This window comes from Theropithecus gelada, chromosome X (genome assembly GCF_003255815.1).
Source record: "Theropithecus gelada isolate Dixy chromosome X, Tgel_1.0, whole genome shotgun sequence".
Lineage (NCBI taxonomy): Eukaryota > Metazoa > Chordata > Mammalia > Primates > Cercopithecidae > Theropithecus > Theropithecus gelada.
In genome coordinates, this window is record NC_037689.1 from 78,953,223 (window position 1) to 78,972,846 (window position 19,624).

The following is a 19,624-nucleotide window of genomic DNA, read 5'->3' on the forward strand; positions in this document are numbered from 1 at the left end:
GATATGAACAGACATTTCTCAAAAGAAGACATTCATACAGCCAACAGACACATGAAAAAATGTTCAGCATCACTGGCCATCAGAGAAATGCAAATGAAAACCACAATGAGATACCATCTCACACCAGTTAGAAAGGCAATCATTAAAAGGTCAGGAAACAACAGTTGCTGGAGAGGATGTGGAGAAATAGGAACACTTTTACACTGTTGGTGGGATTGTAAACTAGTTCAAGCATTATGGAAAACAGTATGGCGATTCCTCAAGGATCTAGAACTAGATGTACCATATGACCCAGCCATCCCATTACTGGGTATATACCCAAAGGATTATAAATCATGCTGCTATAAAGACACATGCACATGTATGTTCATTGCGGCACTATTCACAATAGCAAAGACTTGGAATCAACCCAAATGTCCATCAGTGACAGACTGGATTAAGGAAATGTGGCACATATACACCATGGAATACTATGCAGCCATAAAAAAGGATGAGTTTGTGTCCTTTGTAGGGACATGGATGCAGCTGGAAACCATCATTCTTAGCAAACTATCACAAGAACAGAAAACCAAACACCGCATGTTCTCACTCATAGGTGGGAACTTAACAATGAGATCACTTGGACTCGGGAAGGGGGACATCACACACCGGGGCCTATTATGGGCAGGGGGAAGGGGAGAGGGATTGCATAGGATTTATACCTGATGTAAATGAGGAGTTGATGGGTGCAGCACAGCAACATGGCACAAGTATACATATGTAACAAATGTGCACGTTATGCACATGTACCCTAGAACTTAAAGTATAATAAAAAAAAAGTGAGCAAAGGATATGAACAGACATTTCTCAAAAGAGGACATTCATACAGCCAACAGACACATGAAAAAATGCTCATCATCACTGGCCATCAGAGAAATGCAAATCAAAACCACAATGAGATACCATCTCACACCAGTTAGAATGGCGATCATTCAAAAGTCAGGAAACAACAGGTGCTGGAGAGGATGTGAAGAAATAGGAACACTTTTACACTGTTGGTGGGATTGTAAACTAGTTCAACCATTACGGAAAACAGTATGTCGATTCCTCAAGGATCTAGAACTAGAAGTACCATATGACCCAGCCATCCCATTACTAGCTCTTCAATGTTTAATACTTGGAAGTTTCAGTAAAATGGCTGCATTACTTTGTATTTTAAATAAACTTCAATAGTAAGTGCTATAGAGTAAAATGCCTATCTCCCCTTTTCCATATGGCAAGTGTTGATGGTAAGAATGCCAGGTTGCATTGAACTAGAAATACCACAGTGTTAAGTCCATTTGCAAATGTGTCTCCTTTTGGAACTATGTGGTAACTTATGCTGTTGTTGCATTGCCCCTGCATCTTACAAAGCTGTAGGAATCACCTGATACGCTGACAAAGGAAGAAAGTTTCAGTCTCTCTCCCATTGCCACTTAATACTCATTAAAATAGTCATGGAAGTGATTGTGAAACCTGTGACGTAGTACATACCAGATAGTCTTTCACTTATCATGGAGCAACTCATGAGATGCAAGTCAGGCATACACAAGCTGCAGTGTTGGTGTCAATTTGTATTCATTTCACTGGAAGTGTTATGAAACACCAAGATGTGACACTGATGTCATGACATTGCCCCACAGCTGCATTAGATTTCATAGCAACATCTTTACATTACATACAAAAGTCTCAACAACAATGGTAATTTCATTATCATATCCCCTTAATCGAGAACTGAAGATAGACAGATGCATTTGTCAATTGCCTTCATTCAACTACCTTTTAATTCAATACATAGTGTAAACCTAGTGTTGAAGGATAGGCCTAATTCAGCTTTGCAGGCTGTGTGACATAATATTTGCATACAGAGTTAAGTTTCAGGGCCCATTGTTTGATCTGCAGCATATTTAAAGCAATTGAATTTTGAAGTGAATTGGTTAGCCTGGGGATTTGTTATATTTAAAGTGAACCATAAGCAGGACCAGACCCCATTCATAGGAAAAGTAGGAACATGCTTATAAGAACTTTTTACCTAAAAATGTGTCATACTACCACAAACTAAAAGACCTACCAACAGTCATTATTTGAGTCATACAGCTTTATTATGTCAGAGAGCATAACCCATTAAGAGCCAACAGACAACCTCCCCAAGGGGAGGAGTTATTGGAAGATTTGGTAAATTTTAATGGGACTTTTTAAAAAGTCCAGTGTCTTCAGTAGGATGTCAGAGTTTAAGTTGTTAAAGGTTAAAAAAGGAGTCCTCACAAACATAACAGGCTTTCTTAGTATTGGCCTTGTACCTTATTATCAGTCTGCCCTAGTAAAATATAAGATCTTTTCCTGGGTAACCATTTGCTCTTGATAATTTTATTCCTTTAATAAATAAAATGTTCAGAAATATTCATAGGAAATTTGGGTATATCCCCATTCCCCACACTGCTGTTTCCATCTAGCTTGCTGTACTTAGACCCAGGTTTCCAAGTATAGCTGAATATATATACAACTCTTATACTTTACAGGGAATAAACAAAAATGTATTTCCGGGATGCATTAGGAAGTCAGAATGCTTTTGAAAAAGAGGTTTCTGCAGTTAAAAATATACAGTTATCATTGTTTCCCCTTCTGTCCTCTGAGTTTGAACTAAGGAGAAGCAAATGTTCCTATAGTCTTTGAATCTCCCTATCTTTGGATTATTTTGAATTTCTGTCTGTCCTATCACTTAAGTCTCTCCTCATTTTAGTTTTGTTCTCATTGGTAAACATATGTGGCTATGTTCCTGTTATCACGAGAGTTGATATGTTTACTACTTATAATGTTTACTACTTTCTCCCAGATTTTGTAATTTTGAGAAATGTTGCCTATCTTAAAGAATTTTTTTCTATGATAATATGATCATATTTGCCTTCTCTTTTTGCTTTCTCCCCTTCCTTTTAGCTATTATTAGATTAGGTGTAATATTTGGTATCAGTATAAAATTTACATAATAAAAGATTAACTGGCATTTTTTGTGTTCCTTTAGGAAATGTATGATTATTTTAATTTACATTTGCCTAATGCATAGTTCTTTTTATTTTCTCCTGTTCTTCATATTACCAAACTTGCAGACTATTCTTGGTGCCATGAAGGATGTGGTCAAACACAGAACTTCTATTTTCATTGCACACAGATTGTCAACAGTGGTTGATGCAGATGAAATCATTGTCTTGGACCAGGTAAGAGATTTAACTTTGAAGTTTAGTATTTGAGGAACACTGGAAATTGTTATAGATACAAGAAGCTTAAATATTGTTTCTTACATTATTTGGTTGAGATTGAATCCTGATAAGATTCTGTTTTTAGCCCCTTTTGATTGGAAATAATGCATGTCACTTCCAAGAAAGAATAAACTATATTAACTCACTCTCTATTAAAGTATTACAAACAAAAGTTTAATCAGGAAAGCATTAAATCTTCACAATAGAAGCAGGTTTTCAATGGTGCATATATAAAATAACTTTTCTGCATTCATTTTTGCTCTGAATAGACTATTTGCTCAGTGTCTTTGCTGTATTATATATTTTTATTTTTCTAATACCTGCACATACCCTTGATGGTTAAAAGAAAATTACCATAAAATAAAGTGGTCATTTTCAAACATGGTCATTTTTATTTTATGTTTTTCCTTCTCGGGAAAGTAAGAAAAATATAGCCTGCTTTATCTCTTCTAAGGAAATTACTATACGAGTATACTGTAAAAGTCTAGACAAATCAGAGTACCACTATTGTGATGCGTAGATTTGAAAATTGCAATAATTTTTATTTTCTCCTTCCTGTAAGGACCTCTTCTCCCCACACCCGCCTAGTACTTGATTATTTCTAACATTATGCAGTTTTCTACCCTGCATTCAGCCTTTTCTGTAATTATTTTTCCCTTCTAATAAATATATCTTCAATTCTTTATCATTTTGGTTTTTTTTTTTCTTTTTGAGGCACGGTCTTACTTTGTCACCCAGGAGTACAGTGGCAAGATCTCAGCTCACTGCAGCCTCGACCTCCTGGGCTCAAGCAATCCTCACACTTCAGCCCCCCAAGTAGCTGGGACTACAGGCACGTGCCTCACGCCCAGCTAATTTTTTGTAGAGATGGGGTTTCACCATGTTGCCCAGGTTGGTCTTGAACTCCTGAGCTCAAGCGACCTGTCTGCCTCACCCCAACAAAGTACTAGGATTACAGGCATAACCACCACGCCTGGTCACATTTTGAAAACCTGTGTAGTAAGAGTTTAGAGAGAAGCATTCTCATGTACTATCTGTATATTGAACTATTTAAAGGGACTTTTTCACTCCACTAAAATTTCTTATAGGGTATTCAGTGTTGTGGTTTGTATACTATTACCTTCATAAGTTGCTTGCATGCTTGTGACCCTAGGCCTTTCTGTTGGTTTGTTCTTAAATATTTACATTCATTACCAAACTGATTTTTCCGGTATGGTTGTACCAGAATGTCTTAAATGGGAAATTTTGTAAATATACCTTATTATATCATTGATGTTCAAGAATATTAAATAAAATCTGCTACTTTTTTATAAGCTTTCTGATTCTATGCAGCCATTTAGTGAGAGCCTTTTTTTACAAATAGAAGTTGTTAAAATATGTTAGCGGGCATGTGATCGCCTGCCTCATGCCATGTAATTCATAGTATCTATACACTTATTTTATACCATTGCCACTTGGATTTTGGGTTGTAATTGGACCTAATTTATTACTGATCATAGCAACTGTGTCTAAAGAAGAATCTCTTTATTATTCATAATTTGATGATTCTGTAGTTGTCTGATTATGAACATAACAGATTTTCATTTTCTAGTGAAACTAATATGACCTTAACTTTGACTAATAATCTGTCACCTCCTGTGTTCTGTCAGCAATTTCTTATAGTAGTGTTAATGTTAAGACGGCATATCTAGGGAACTTCTAGTTAAACGTGGAAGGTTGGATACATTTGTTTATCTCTTCTTCCCCTAACCATACTAAAATGAAAGTTAATAAATAAGTATAATAAGTATAAAGCCATAAGGACAAAATAATAGGAGAGGAAATAACAGTGGACAAGAGATATCAGCAAATTGGGGAAACTGGTAAGTAGATAGATTAGCAGAGCTAAAAAGTTCAATACTGTGTGTGAAAAAGAGAGAGACATCAATTTTTAAAAAAAAGCAAATTGATTCATGTTGTAGACCCCTGAAAAGGCTCAGGAATTGAAGGCACCAGGTATGATGAAAAGTGGTGATAAGCATGAGGTTGAAAGTAACAATTAAGTGTAAGACTGCATAAGAAATAAAGTTCCTTAGCACGAGTCTGGAGATTTACTTATCAGGAAATTACTGGCTTTGGACACAAGCAGACCACCAGGCACATTAACAATAAGGGAGAGATTAACTGAAAATCAAAACATACCAAAGGATAGGACCACAGGCCCTCTTGTGCCACTGGCTCCAAGAACTTTGCCAACCAGTTGTTTATTTTACCATCACTACTCCTTTCCTCATCAGCAAATAATTGGAGGATTCTTCTCTGGAGAAACAAAAGCAGCCCCAGGAAAAAAAAAAAGATACTTGTATTTGGGAACCCCAACAAAATGTCCAGATATCTACATAATCATCCTACCATGAAGTCCACTGGTTTAGAAGGCATCGTAATGCACACAGAGCTTCTGGTCAGCCTTTCAATGCTCTATTCTTAAATGTCAGTGGATAGACCTCCAAAACAGAAAAAAACGAACTCAATGGAAAATGTAGACTTTCTTAATATGCTCAGAGATCGTGGAAAATATAGTATTTCTAAAATAAGGACAGAAGAAAAAAAAGTAACCTGTAATCCCAGCTACTTGGGAGGCTGAGGTGAGAGGATGACTTGAGCCCAGGAGGTGGAGACCAGCCTGGACAACATAGCGAGACTCTGTCTCCAAAAATTAAAAACAACAACAAAAAAAAAGTAAAGGAAACTTATATGGCCTGATCTGTAGGATATATTAGTAAGTGGAAAAAAAAAAAAAAGTAGATATAAAAGAGAATATAGCATGCTACCTTTTGCAAAGAAGATAGGGAAAAAAAGAATATATGTATATCTGCTTATTTTTGCAAAAAGAAACTCAAAGGGTAAACTAGAAACTAAAGCAATTGGCTGCGGGTACAAAGGGTTAGATACAGAAAAGAGAATGAAGTTTTAATATTTTACTTTTGAACCATGCTTAGTATTTTTATACCTTCAAAAATAAAATTAAATCAACAAGGGGAAAAATAAAAATTAAATACAAACAGAAAGAAGTAAAACTAATTGCATATAAAATTGCTAACATAACCACCCAGAAGAAAAATAGAATTAAGCCAAGTAACTTTTGAACATATTACTTTGATTATATACCCTTCGTGGAATATATTTTAAAGACAAAAATAACCCAAAGGAAATTCGAACTTAGTGTATTGTTGGTAGTAGTGTGGGGGTAACCATTTTGAGACTATTTTTGTGTATAGTGTAAGATTGAGCTTATGAGTAAATACATTGATGTTGGGAAACAGATCTCTTGGGAGAAGAAAGATACAAATATGGAATTGGCAAAGAAGAGGAGACCCTTGCGATATATTGGAATAGAATTATCAGTCTGAATTTAAGATTTTAAAAAAATGTCCTAACTCTATTCACTGAAGAGGCCTAGAAGCGGTGAAAACCCAGTAGTAATGAGTATACTTGGCAACCAGATCTTGGGCACTAAATACTGTTCCTCACTAAAAGCAACCAACACTCTTTGGAGAAGTAGTAGTTGATGCCTGATCTGGGTCAGGGAAACTAATGAACACAAGTCATGAGGACACAGGAACCATTTTGAATGAGCTCCCACTAGCCAACTGGGGCATAAAAAGAATAATGACACTAATTAATTATAATACATTGAATAAAAAACATCTATGCATCCATGATGATACTGCTAAAACAAAAATTATCAAGGGGAAAGGGACAGTTCCCCTTTAGGAAGAAAGCCAAATAACACATGAAATGTAAAAGGAATTACAAATTTAGAAAATCACATTTTACAGCCACCATTGTAATAATTGATTCAGGTAAGGGTCCCCACTCGTTGCTGAAACCATGTGGTGTAAAGCTATTGAGGCTAGAATATTTGCACGGTTTGCAATTACCATAGATTACTTACTAATTAGAGAAAAAAATACCTTGAAAATAGAGAAATAGAGAAACTGGTAGATGTCACCTTAACCAAATGATCAAACCTAATATCAGTAATGGAGCAAAATTGAACTCATGTACCTCCTGATGTAATGCACTGAAGATATATTATCTTTTCTTTCTACCCAAAATGTTTAACCTGGGCTGGGCATGGTGGCTCATGCGGGTAATAACAGCACTTTGGGAAGCAGAGGTGGGAGGATTACCTGAGCCCAGAAGTTCGAGACCAGCCTGGGCAATATAGCAAGATCCCATCTCAAAAAAACAAAAGTTTAGCCTGGATCTAATAATCAGAAACAACTAGACAAATACAAATTGAAGGGCAGTCTTTTAAAAGCAGGACTGGACATTTTAGAAATATCAACGTCACAAACACACACACAGACTAGAACAAAGCTGTTATAAATTCAATGCGTTGATCCTGATTGGATCCTAGATTGGAAAAAAAGTATAAAGGACATTATTGGTACAATCGATGAAGTCTGAATATGGACTGTATGTTAAATAAGAATATCATATCATTGTTCAGTTTTTTTTGTTGGGTTTTTTGTTTTTGTTTTTTTTTTTTGGTAGAGATGGGCGGGGGCAGGTATCTCATCATGTTGCCCAGGCTGGTCTCAAACTCCTGGGCTCAAGCAATCCTCTCATCTCAGCCTCCCAAAGAACTGAGATTACAGGCATGAGCCACCATGGCCAGCCATTGTTAAATTTCCTGAGTGTGATATAGTTGTATTTAAGTCATATAGGAGAATGTCTTTGTTTTTAGGGGATACATGCTAATGAAATATTTAGGGGTGAAATGTAATGATGTCTGCAGCTCATTCTCAGATGGTGTAGCAAAAAAATAATGTATATATAGAGAGAAGGTGAGGTGGAGAAAGCAAATGTAAGAAAAAATAACGGTTGCCAAACTAGGAGAAGCATATAGAGTTGTTCATTGTATCACTCTTGAAATATTTCAAAATTTTAAAATGGGTTTGGTAAATAAATAAATAAAGGAACGACCTGAGAACAAGATTTTAGAAATGAGAAATGTCTTTGCTGAAATAAAGTCGAGAAAATCTCCAAAAGAGAGAGAATATAGAGAAAAGATCAGAAAACAAGAGAATTTGTCTAAAAAGTCCAACATCTGACTAGTGGTAGTTCTAGAGAGGCCAGAAACAGGGGAGGAAATTGTCAAATAATAGGTTGTTGCAAAAGTTATTGTGTTTTTTGCCATAGAAAGTAATACCAAAAAAGTGTCTAGAACTTCAGAGCAAGAGTTTCTAGATTGAAAGGGCCTGAGTACCCACCACAATGAATGGAAAGGAAAAATAAAGCTATATCAGGGCACATTATCATACAACTTCAGAATTGAGGATGTAGAAAACAACCTAAAAGCTCTGAAGGAAATATCTCTGGGTGGTGGGGGGAAATAAACTAATAGATTACCTAATGTAGTTGATTATGAGAAAAATACTGTTGAAAAGGGTTTTGTAATTCTGTAATAAACTTTGGAGAGATTTCCAATAGTGACATAGAAAACTAAGCAAATGAAAAAGAAACAAGCAAGTTACTAAGTCTAGCAGGATTAAAAGACTGTATAAGAAAATGTATATATAATCCTAGTACCTACTTAGCTAAGCAGGGAATACTTACATAGTCGTAATAAGGTAAACACTGAATCAAAATTTGTGATGTAACTGATGTTATTAGGAGAGTAAATGATGGAGTAGTGGGAATGTGGGATAGTATGAGTGTTGAATCTCCGTATTCCATAATAGGGAGTTAGTAGATAATGCCAGAAATGAATAAATCAAGAAACAGCAGTATAACCTTACATGTAAATACTTAAAAGTAGGCACAGACAAATTTCAGTTATTTTACTTAAGGGTTTATTGTAAAAGTCCCGTTCCCAGGAATACCAGTAAAAGTGACAGAATTCCTTTTGTCTCTCAGCATGGTTAACCATAGCTATCAAGAAACAAATTAATTGTAGATCAGAGTTTGGAATCTATACCACCAAATCTTTGCAGTGTTAAGTTTAATAACCATTGTTAACAAAAACAGCTACTGGAAGAAGTAAACTTTTCATTTTCATTAAATCTTTTTTATTTTATGAAATCTTTTTTATTTCAAAGTACACATAAGGATTTAAGGATATTATTTTTAAATCTTTTAAGTGCCTGTGTAAATAGCAGTGCTTTTGATTTGAATATTTTCTGATTACGGAAAATATCACCTTTTTACATTTTAACCTTCCCTTCAAAATGACAAATGAAACATTACAATTTTATTTCCTTTAAGTAAAATGGTGTTTATGGTATTAGAAATTTTATAGCCTTTTGTTTGTTCACTGGCACTGGATAGCTCAACAGGAAGGAAAGCATTCCTACCTAAATTTTTTTTCACTTATACTGTGTATGAGGAATTGGGAGAAGTATTTTAATGAATGCAAATCCTTCAAAATCCTTAGTTAGAAAGTATTTGGTATTTTCAGTTATTATGCTAGTTAAATGACCTTTCTCCGTGTTTCTCATGTGTTTGCTTTTTAGGGTAAGGTAGCCGAACGTGGTACCCACCATGGTTTGCTCGCTAACCCTCATAGTATCTATTCAGAAATGTGGCATACACAGAGCAGCCGTGTGCAGAACCATGATAACCCCAAATGGGAAGCAAAGAAAGAAAATATATCCAAAGAGGAGGAAAGAAAGAAACTACAAGAAGAAATTGTCAATAGTGTGAAAGGCTGTGGAAACTGTTCGTGCTAAGTCACATAAGACATTTTCTTTTTTTGTTGTTTTGGACTACATATTTGCACTGAAGTAGAATTGTTTTATTAAAAAAAATCATACATTCCCATTTTCTATAATCCTTCTTTTAGATAAGACTTATTTAAAAGGGGATTTGAGTTTTACATCTTTCACATTCTATTTAATGCGGCATCTGTAATTATCCCCAAATTATTTTCTTGTCACTGTCCTGGTTGTGCTCAATGCATAATTTTTGCTACCTGTTTGATATTACCACATTACCCTCTTGAAGCCTGACATTCATTTGCTATCTATAGCCAGATGAATCAGATTGGTTTCCCAATTTTTGTAGTTTTTAAAACCTCCTTTATGCTGACAATTTAGAGGGAAAGTGTCTGTTTCTTAAAATGAAAGAAAAAGAGGATAGTGTAAGTTTATTGTTTCTTCTCCCTCCTCCCTCCAATTGAAATTGATGTGAAAATGAATTTATAAACTTTTAAAATTAGAATGTATCAGAAATAGACATGCATTTATAGTTTGATGTCTTACTCAATAGATTACTTACTTTTTTTGGTTTTTAGACAGATTCTGACTCTGTCACCCAGGCTGGAGTTCAGTGGCACATCTCGGCTCTCTGCAACCTCTATCTCCTGGGTTCAAGCAATTATCATGCCTCAGCCTCCCAAGTAGCTGGAATTAGCATGTGCCACCACACCTGGCTAATTTTTCTATTTTTAGTAGAGACAGCGTTTTGCCATGTTGGCCAGGCTGGTCTTGAACTTCTGACCTCACATGATCTGCCCACCTGGGCCTCCCAAAGTGCTGGGATTACAGGCATGAGCCACCATCCCCAGCCTATACTTACAATTTTTGAAGTATTTGCAAATATGTACTTTTTGAAGGAAAAAAACCTTCATTCTCCTTTTGCTATTTAGAATATTCTTCATCATTAAGCAGCACCATAACTATCATCTAGTGATTAGAATTTTATTTTTCCACAAAAAATGAGGCATTGTTTTTGTTTTGGACCAAACTACACAGTTTTCTTTAAAGATTTACAAATTCCTATGTAATTTGAAAGTCGCTATACTGGGAGTAATCTGAAAAGCTTAGAAAGTACATTTATTTTCTATTGCCATCTTAAATGTGCTGCTTTTTCTATTCAAAGTTTACTAAGAAACAAGTAAATGGGATGTCGTGCATGCATACACATGCTCACGTGTGTATAAATCAGTGTCCATTTAAAAAATATTAACATTTAGGTAAATAGAGTATTACATATTATTCTCTTTAGATGATCAAGACTCTAATCTGTGTTGACACTTCAGAATTTCTTTATTACAAGATCTTCCCTTACTTTTCAGTAATTTAATTAGTATCTTTAAACCTAACATAACAAGGAAGAGCCCAAACAACATAATCAAGTTTTACCTGCTAGAATTAATAAAATACTGGTATACATTCACTTAGAAAGTTCTCTTTTCCAGTATGAACTTGCTTTCATTTGTTTGGTAGTAATCATTCAATTCGAAAACATAAGCACCTCATGAATGGCCATATAACTATGTAATAAGGTTTTATTTCTCAGAAAAGGTCCTAATATACTTACTTTATTGGTTTATAGTTTTAAGAAAATTTTCATGATAATTTGATATGGGAGAGATTAGTATTGTTGACATTGGTGGGTGGATAGCTGATCTTATCTAATTTAGGTGCCCACTCTTGTTATATAAAGGTAATTTGGTAAGTAACATGAAACCAGTATTTCATAGTCTTTGCTACCAGAGTAAGTGATGCAAGATCTTGTTTTTAAAGCTAGAGTTAATACTGAGATGCATAATCAACTGAAAAATGGATTCTTTTTTTTTTTTTTTTTTTTTTTTTTTTTTTTTCAACATTTCTTACTCTGAAACCATAGTTGTTACTGCTCTTCTGGCAGCGGGGAGCACTTTTAATGAATCCGTTGCATTACTGGAAATGTGGTTAAAGTCTCAATATAAATGTTGCTTCTCTGTTAATTCCCTCTATACATTTCCAGTGATGCTGATGGAAAAGATTTTGCTTAACCACATAAACAAACACATAATATTGAAGTAACTGTCAGTAATAATTCATTTTGAGGTGTGAATAGTGTTCAAAGTAAGTTATTTTATGATATGGGAAAACTGTAGTCCAAGAAGTTTAGGAGTGTTTCCAAGGTGTGGATAATTTTCCCACTAAGAGATATGAAGCTATTTTGTTTTCATATGATTGCAAGTGGTCCCTAGTCCATTGTGGTCATTAACCATTATTTTCAACTAACAAAATCTTAAATTACTTGAAAAGCAGTTATTGTAGGGTCCATAACTAAGTCTTAAAGGCATTTCTTTTAACCACTTCATATTAAGGTGGTTCTATACAGGGAAATAATAGACAAATGGAGATGAAAGAAAAGCTTCCTAGGATGATTCATTCAGAGGAAATGCCAAGAAAAAGGGCATTTAATTATAGTGTACTAATTTTACATTATAATATTATGTACTCGCACAAAAGGATAAAGTGTATGAATCTCCAAATCAGTGTTGCAACATAATGTTTTTTAATATATTGGGATGAATAAGGTACAGTTTTAGAATATGTAATCTGAAAACGGAGCAAGATGATAAGGTTTTCTTTTTTATATCTCTTTATTTTAAAGATTGAAATTTTTACTTTCTTCCTAAGGGACTTCCAGTTTACAAAAATTAAGTTGAAACCAAGGTAATTTGGGATTATAAAAACTGGGCCAGATGCCTTACTGAAGGTTCTTAACATAGAAATATCTTGGTGAGCAGATGGCCTCATTTGGAAATTTTTAACAGCTAAAGTCTGAGGGTCACTTTTGCAAATCAGAAAGAGACCTTAGCATTTGGACATGAACAAGCTCAAGATATGCGTTTGTTTTTCCTCTACAGAGATTTGCACCTTTTATAAACCTTAAGATAAATATTGTGTCATTCCTTTAGATGGTGACAAAGTAGTTTGTGAAGATGGCTGTTTTTAAAATTTTTTTTTGCTTTAAAGGCAAGATATTTAAAGATTGTATGATTCCCTATTTCTGGATGTCTTTGTCCATACTGCCATCTTGCTCTTATCCTTCCTACTTGCTGAACGTGTCACTGAGTAGCAACTTTTGCCAGTGTATATTCATAGTTATCTTACCTTGTATCTTTATTACTAGACAGTCTGTCATGAATTAATAGTTGAAAGCATTTATGTTTGCAATTGCAGTTTTCTTAAATTGTAAACAAATCCCTTTGAATATATAGATTTTTAATGTAAATTGTATAGTAAATGACAATACCAAATCAAATAGGTTAAAATTGGTTAGTTAAGACAAAATAACTCAGAGAGGCCCTTTACCTCACTGTTACTGTTTATAGCAATCTGTGTAGATAAACATTACTAAATAAACGTTATATTTGTGACTAGAAATGGGTATCCCATTGAAGCAACTCTTCTCTGCAGTGTCCAGGGAAAACTGATATTTTGTCATTCACATACTGAGAATAAATACAGATAATTAAGAGACACTCTGAGGGTATGACCTTATAGCCTTACGCAGAAGGTAAACACTTGGAATTGTTTCTAAGAGAAAGTAATTGTGAAACCCATAATGTGGGTAAAATGGCAGCAAATTATAGTGTGCTTTCAGTTAACATTAAGCTGTCGTACCAATCAGTTCTAATGATTAGGAAGTAAACTTTTGGGTATAGAAATGTCTTGACTGCAAATCGTGTGATAAAGTAGCAATTTTATTAACTAGGTAGAGTTGGAAATGAAATGCATGTTCTAATAAAAAACAAGTTGGAACATTTTTTTGGTTAAAAAAAGGTCAGTGGATTGTTTCCATACTTCCTGTTCTTACACAGCTACAGTAGTTTCAGTTTCATAAAATCATGAGATTTTAAAGTTAGAAGGAGTTTAGAGGTCATTTAATACAACCCCCTCACTCTACAAATGAAGAAACTGAGGCCAAGTTGGGATGAAAACCCTGGCTCCTGACACCTAGTCTGTTCTTCTACTACACCACATTTCCACTCAAGTTACGTTTTAAAATAAATTGGAAGCTTTGCACAGTGGTGGTATCATAACCAATGAAGTATATCCGAGGCACAGTTATTGCTAATTGAAAATTTTTTCCAATACCCGGCCATTATGACTTGAAATATAGTTGGTATTGGTGAAATAAATAAATTGGAGAGTAGGACTTCCATAATGGCAAAGTAGGAGCTCAATAGACCCTCTCCCCAGCAAAACAACATTTTTACTGGTAAAATTGTTTTTTAAAAAGCAATCATTTAAAATTTCTGAAAATTGTCTTAAGGGCCTACAGGAAATAGAGAAACATCCATTCAAGAAAATCTGTTGAATCTTATTAACAACAGCAAGAGTTTGTGGTCTTTGAGGAACAACCTGTTCCATATGTCCCCCACCCCCATCCAAGTGTTACCTGAGTGTTCTACCCTGGATGCTCCATTCAGGGCGTGTATGGTGAAGATGATGGGGGTAGGTGGGGCTCACTCTTCTCCCAGCTCCCATTCTGGGGCTAGAGTTTCACCCTGTAAGGGCCAACTGTTTACATTTCTTATCCCACCCCTCAACCCCATACAAACACGCTTAAACCTGTGTTGCAGAAACTCTATGCCAGCAGACAAAGCCAAAAGGACTAGAGATGCCTTCTGCCACCCAGCCCTACCCCCACCCCCTTAGAGTAGAAATTCTATTCTATGCAAAGACTGAGAATAAGGGGGCCCTGATTTTCTCTATCCCAGCTTGCTCATAACATTGGAGGCATCACCCAAAGAAGGAAACTGGCAAATTCTGGGGACTTCCACCCCACCCCATCACCCGTGAGTAAAATGATTTGAGGAAAAATGAGCCCCACCCTCAGCTTCAGTTCAGTGGTGCAGAGGTTCTGCCCACGGGGAAAGGCATGCAATAAAAACAGTTCCATAGCTCTGCCTGTGGAAACTGACTTCATTTGGAACAGAGCATGAAGAACTTCATCCCTAAAGATGTTGTCAAAAACAGTGGATGGAGATCTTGGTGGAGATCAATTAAGGGAAGGTTGCACATGCAAAGCAGCCAGAAGTTTAATAGAAACATGAAAGAGAAAGCCAAGAAGAGCCGTCCTGACAGTGCAGTCAACTATGGGGGTTGAAAAGTCTGTGTGCATGTGCTGGGCTGCACCCACTCACAACAATCAGAGCAGAACATGGGACATACTTGAAAGCATTTCAATACATGCAGACCCATCAACACAAGGTGCAATCTTTACTGGCACAAGGAGTTTGAAAACAACCTTTGACCAAACACTGCAATAAGCTACTTTGACCCAGAAGTGACTCCCAGGAACAAGGATTAAAAATAAAATTATACTCATCCCTGGCAATCTGAAAGACTCTGTGTATGTTGAAGGCTGTGCTTTCTTAGGATGATCACAGAGGGATCCTCCAAGCTTCTAGTCCCTGATGAACATGGGTGAAAATAAATTTCCTGAACTATTTATAACAGCCTCCAAACATGCACACATCCAGTCATAAAGAGTAAAAATCCTATTGGCTAATAAGTGCCTTGTGCTAACCTGGGGGCAACCCCTAGGTATTAATAGCTGAACTAAAAAAATAGAGCTAACATCAGGCTGCACACTGTGGAGGAAACAAACAACTAAAATCCCCCAGGAAAGGAGGACCAATATCCAAGACTGCTGTAAGATACTATCTAAAATGTTTAATTTACAACGAAAAATTACAAGGCATGGAAAGAAACAGGAATGTGCAACCCATACACGGGGGGAAAGCAGGTGATAAACACTGCCTTAGAAGTGGCCCAGATGACTTTTGTAGCAGACAAAAGATTTGTCAACAAAGAGAATGTGTGTGTGTGTGTGTGTGTGTGTGTGTGTGTGTGTCTACAAATGGAAATTCTGGAGTTGAAAAGTACAATAACTGAGTTCAGTAGTATATTTGAGCTGGCAGAAAAAAATCTGAACTTGAAGGAAGATCAATAGAGATTATGCAGTCTAAAAACAGAGAAAAAAGAATGGGGAAAAATAACAAGAGAAATATGTACCAACATATGCACAGTACCAGGAGGAGAGAGTGGGACTAAAAACTAAAACTCACAAGAACACTTAAATTTTATGCAAAACATTACGCATCAAAGGAGCTCAACAAATGTCAAGTAGGGTAAACTAAGAGACACATCAAATGAGAGCAAAAATGAGAAAATTTTGAAAGCAGTAAGAGAAAAATAGCTCATCACCTACAAAGAAACCCCAATATGGTTAACAAGTGAAGTTTCATCAGGAACACTGAAGGCCAGAAGACATAATGATGACATGTTCAAATTGCTGAAATTAAACAAAACCACCCAACTGAGAATATTATATTTAGCAAAACTCATTCAGAAATGAAGGTGAAATAAGATGTTCCCAGACAAGCAAAAGGAAAACTCAATAGTAGTGATTTGCATTATAAGAAATACAAAGGTAATTTTTCAGTCAAAAAGCAAGTGACACTAGACAGTGATTCAAATCCATGTGAAAAAAAATAGGAAGCACCAATAATGGCAATCACGTGAGTACTTTAAAAAGACAGTATAATTGCATGTTTCTTTTCCTTTCTTCTCTTAACTGACTTATAAAGCAACTGTATAAAACAATGTGTATATTATTCTTTTATTGGGAATGGAAACAAAGCCTATATAAGGAATGATACCAGGTGATATCTTGAATCCACAGGCATGAATGACGACAGCCAGAAATGGTATCTAAGGAGGCTAATATCACAAACTCTGCATATATGTGTGTCGTTCTCTCAGCTTTTTAAAAAGACATAAGGTCCTATAAAGATGATAATAATGTATTATTGGTTTGTAACATATATAGACATAATATGAATAACAATAGCACAAAACTGGGATGGAAAGAAGCTATATAGTAGTAAAATTTCTGTATTTCACTGCAACTAATCAGTACAAATATGAAGTAAATTCTCATAAGTTACAATGTATATTGTAATCCCTAGAACAATCACTAAGAAAGTTACTTTTAAAAATATGCTTTTTTTCCACATTTGTTTTGGGTACATGTGGAGGTTTATTACAAAGGTATATTGTGTGCTGCTAAGGTTTGGAGTACGAGTGAATTTGTCACCCAGGTAGTCAGCATAGTACTCAATAGGTAGTCCTTTTTAACCTTCACCCCTTCTCCCTCCCTCCCTTCTCTTGTATTCTCCAGCATCTGTTCCCAGTTTTATAACCACGTGTACCCCAATATTTAGCTCCCACTTATGAGAAGATATGATATTTGGTTTGAAGTTTCTGCATTAGTTCAGTTAGTGTAATGGTTTCCAGCTGCATCTGTGTTGCTGTGAAGGACATGATTTTGTTCTTTTTTATGGCTGCATAGTATTCCATGGTATATATTTACACTTTCTTAATCCAGTCCACCATTGATGGCCACCTGGGTAGATTCCATGTTTCTGCTATGTGAATAGCACAGCAATAAACACATAAGTGCATGTGCCTTTTTCGTATAATGATCTATTTTTCTTTGGGTATATACCCAGTAATGGGATTACTGATTCAAATGGCAATTCTGTTTTAAGTTTAAACTGCTTTCCACAGAGCCCAAATTAATTTGCATTCCCACCAGCAGTTTATAAGCATTCGCTTTTCTCTGCAGCCTCGCCAGCATCTGTTGTTTCTTGACTGTAGTCAAAAAACAGCCATTCTGACTAGTGTGAGATGGTATCTCATTGTGGTTTTGATTTGCATTTTTCTAATGATTAGTGATGATGAGCCTTTTTCACGTTTGTTGGCTGCTTATGTGTCTTCCTTTGATAAGTGTCTGTTCTTGTCCTTTGCCCATGTTTAATGGAGTTATTTGTTTTTTGCTTGCTGAACTGTTTGTATTCCTTATAGATTCTGGATAATAGGCCTTTTTCAGGTGCATACTTCGTGAATATTTTCTCCCATTTTGTACATAGTCTTTTTACTTGCTTGATAGTTTATCTTGCTTTACAGAAGCTCTGTAGTTTAATAAGGTCCCACTTGTCACTTTTTGTTTGGCTGTAATTGCTTTTGAGGACTTAGCCACAAATTCTTTGCCAAGGCTGATGTTGAGAAGGGCATTTCCTAGGTTTTCTTCTAGGATTTTTGTAGTTTGAGGTCTTAATCCATCTTCAGTTAATTTTTGTATACAATGCTAGGTATGGGTCCAGTTTCAGTCTTCTTTCTGCATATGGTTAGCCAGTTATCCCAGCACCATTTATTGAATGGGGTGTTATTTTCCCATTTGCTTATTTTTGTCAACCATGTTGAAGTGTAGATGATTGTAGGTATGCAGCTTTGTCTAGGTTCTTGATTATGTTCCATTGGTCTGTGTGTCTTTTTTTGTTTGTTTTTGGGTTTTTTTTGTATCAGTACCATGCTCTTTTGGTTACTATAACTTTGTAGTATAGTTTGAAGTCAGGTAATGTAATACCTCTGGCTTTGTTTTTTCTTTTCCTTTCTTTTTCTTTCTTTTTTTTGGCTATTTGAGCTTTTTTTTTTTTTTTTTTTTTTTTTTTTGTTCCATATGAATTTTAGAATAGTTTTTTTCTTATTTTGTAAAAAATTACATTGGTGGTTTGATAGAAATAGCATTGAATCTGTACATTGCATTGGGCACTATGGCCATTTTAATGATGTTGATTTTTCCAATCCATGGGCATGGAATATCTTCCACTTATTTGTGTCATCTCTGATTTCCTTTAGCAGTGTTTTGTAATTATCCTTATAGGTGTCCTTTACCTCTTTGGTTAGCTGTGTTCCTAGGTGTTTTATTCTTTAAAAAAAAAAAAATCCTTAGAACATCATTAATAGAATCAAAATGTTACACTGCAAAATGTCCATGCATCAACTGTCCATGTATCAAATGACGCTATGCATCAACTAGACCTAACAGACATCTATAGAACACTCCACCCAAAATCAGAATACATGTTCTTCATGTTCTTCAGGTGGGCCATAAAACAAGCCTCAATAAATTTAAAGTGATTGAAATGATACAAAGAATGTTCTCTGACCACAATAAGAATGAAATAAATTATTAGTGGAGGGAAACTTGGAGACATCATAAATATATGGAAATTTAAAAAATAATTTAAATATAGGATAAAGAAGAAATCACAAGGGAATTTAGAAAGTACTCTGAGATGAATGAAAATGAAAACACAAGAAAAACATGTGGAATGTAGCAAAAGCTGTGGCTAGGGGGGAGTTTATAGTCGTAAATACCTATATTTAAAAAGAAGGAATATCTCAAAATAATAACAGCCTTTCACATTAAGAAACTAGAAAATAAAGAGCAAACTAAATGCAAAGGAAGCAAAAGAAAACAAATAAATATTAGAGCACAAATTAATGGAGGATAGAAAATCAGTAAATAAAATTAATACAACTATGAATTGTTTTTTGAAATATAACAAAGTCTTTTAACTACACTGACAAGTAACAAAATACTTAAGACTCAAGTGATTGAAATGGTGAAAGAGGAGACATCACTACGAATCCACAGAGGTAAAAAAAGTATTTTAGAAGAGTACTATATATAAATGCCAACAAATTAGGAAACATAGATGAAATGGA

The 19,624-nt window shown here is 35.2% G+C and overlaps 1 protein-coding gene and 1 pseudogene across 6 annotated transcripts in view; both read left to right on the forward strand.

Annotated features, from left to right (window-relative positions):
• Positions 1-10,079, forward strand: part of ABCB7 (ATP binding cassette subfamily B member 7) — a 112,061-nt gene extending 101,982 nt beyond the window's left edge. For all 6 annotated transcript variants that reach the window (XM_025372307.1, XM_025372304.1, XM_025372308.1 and 3 more), the window contains 2 exons: positions 3,123-3,230; positions 9,773-10,079. In XM_025372307.1, the coding sequence (XP_025228092.1) occupies positions 3,123-3,230; positions 9,773-9,988 (324 nt within the window). In that variant the 3' untranslated portion in view covers positions 9,989-10,079. The remainder of the gene's footprint in view (positions 1-3,122; positions 3,231-9,772) is intronic.
• A 3,977-nt stretch (positions 10,080-14,056) lies between these two features.
• On the forward strand, positions 14,057-14,188 carry LOC112616805 (annotated as a pseudogene).
• The last annotated feature ends 5,436 nt before the right edge of the window (positions 14,189-19,624 follow it).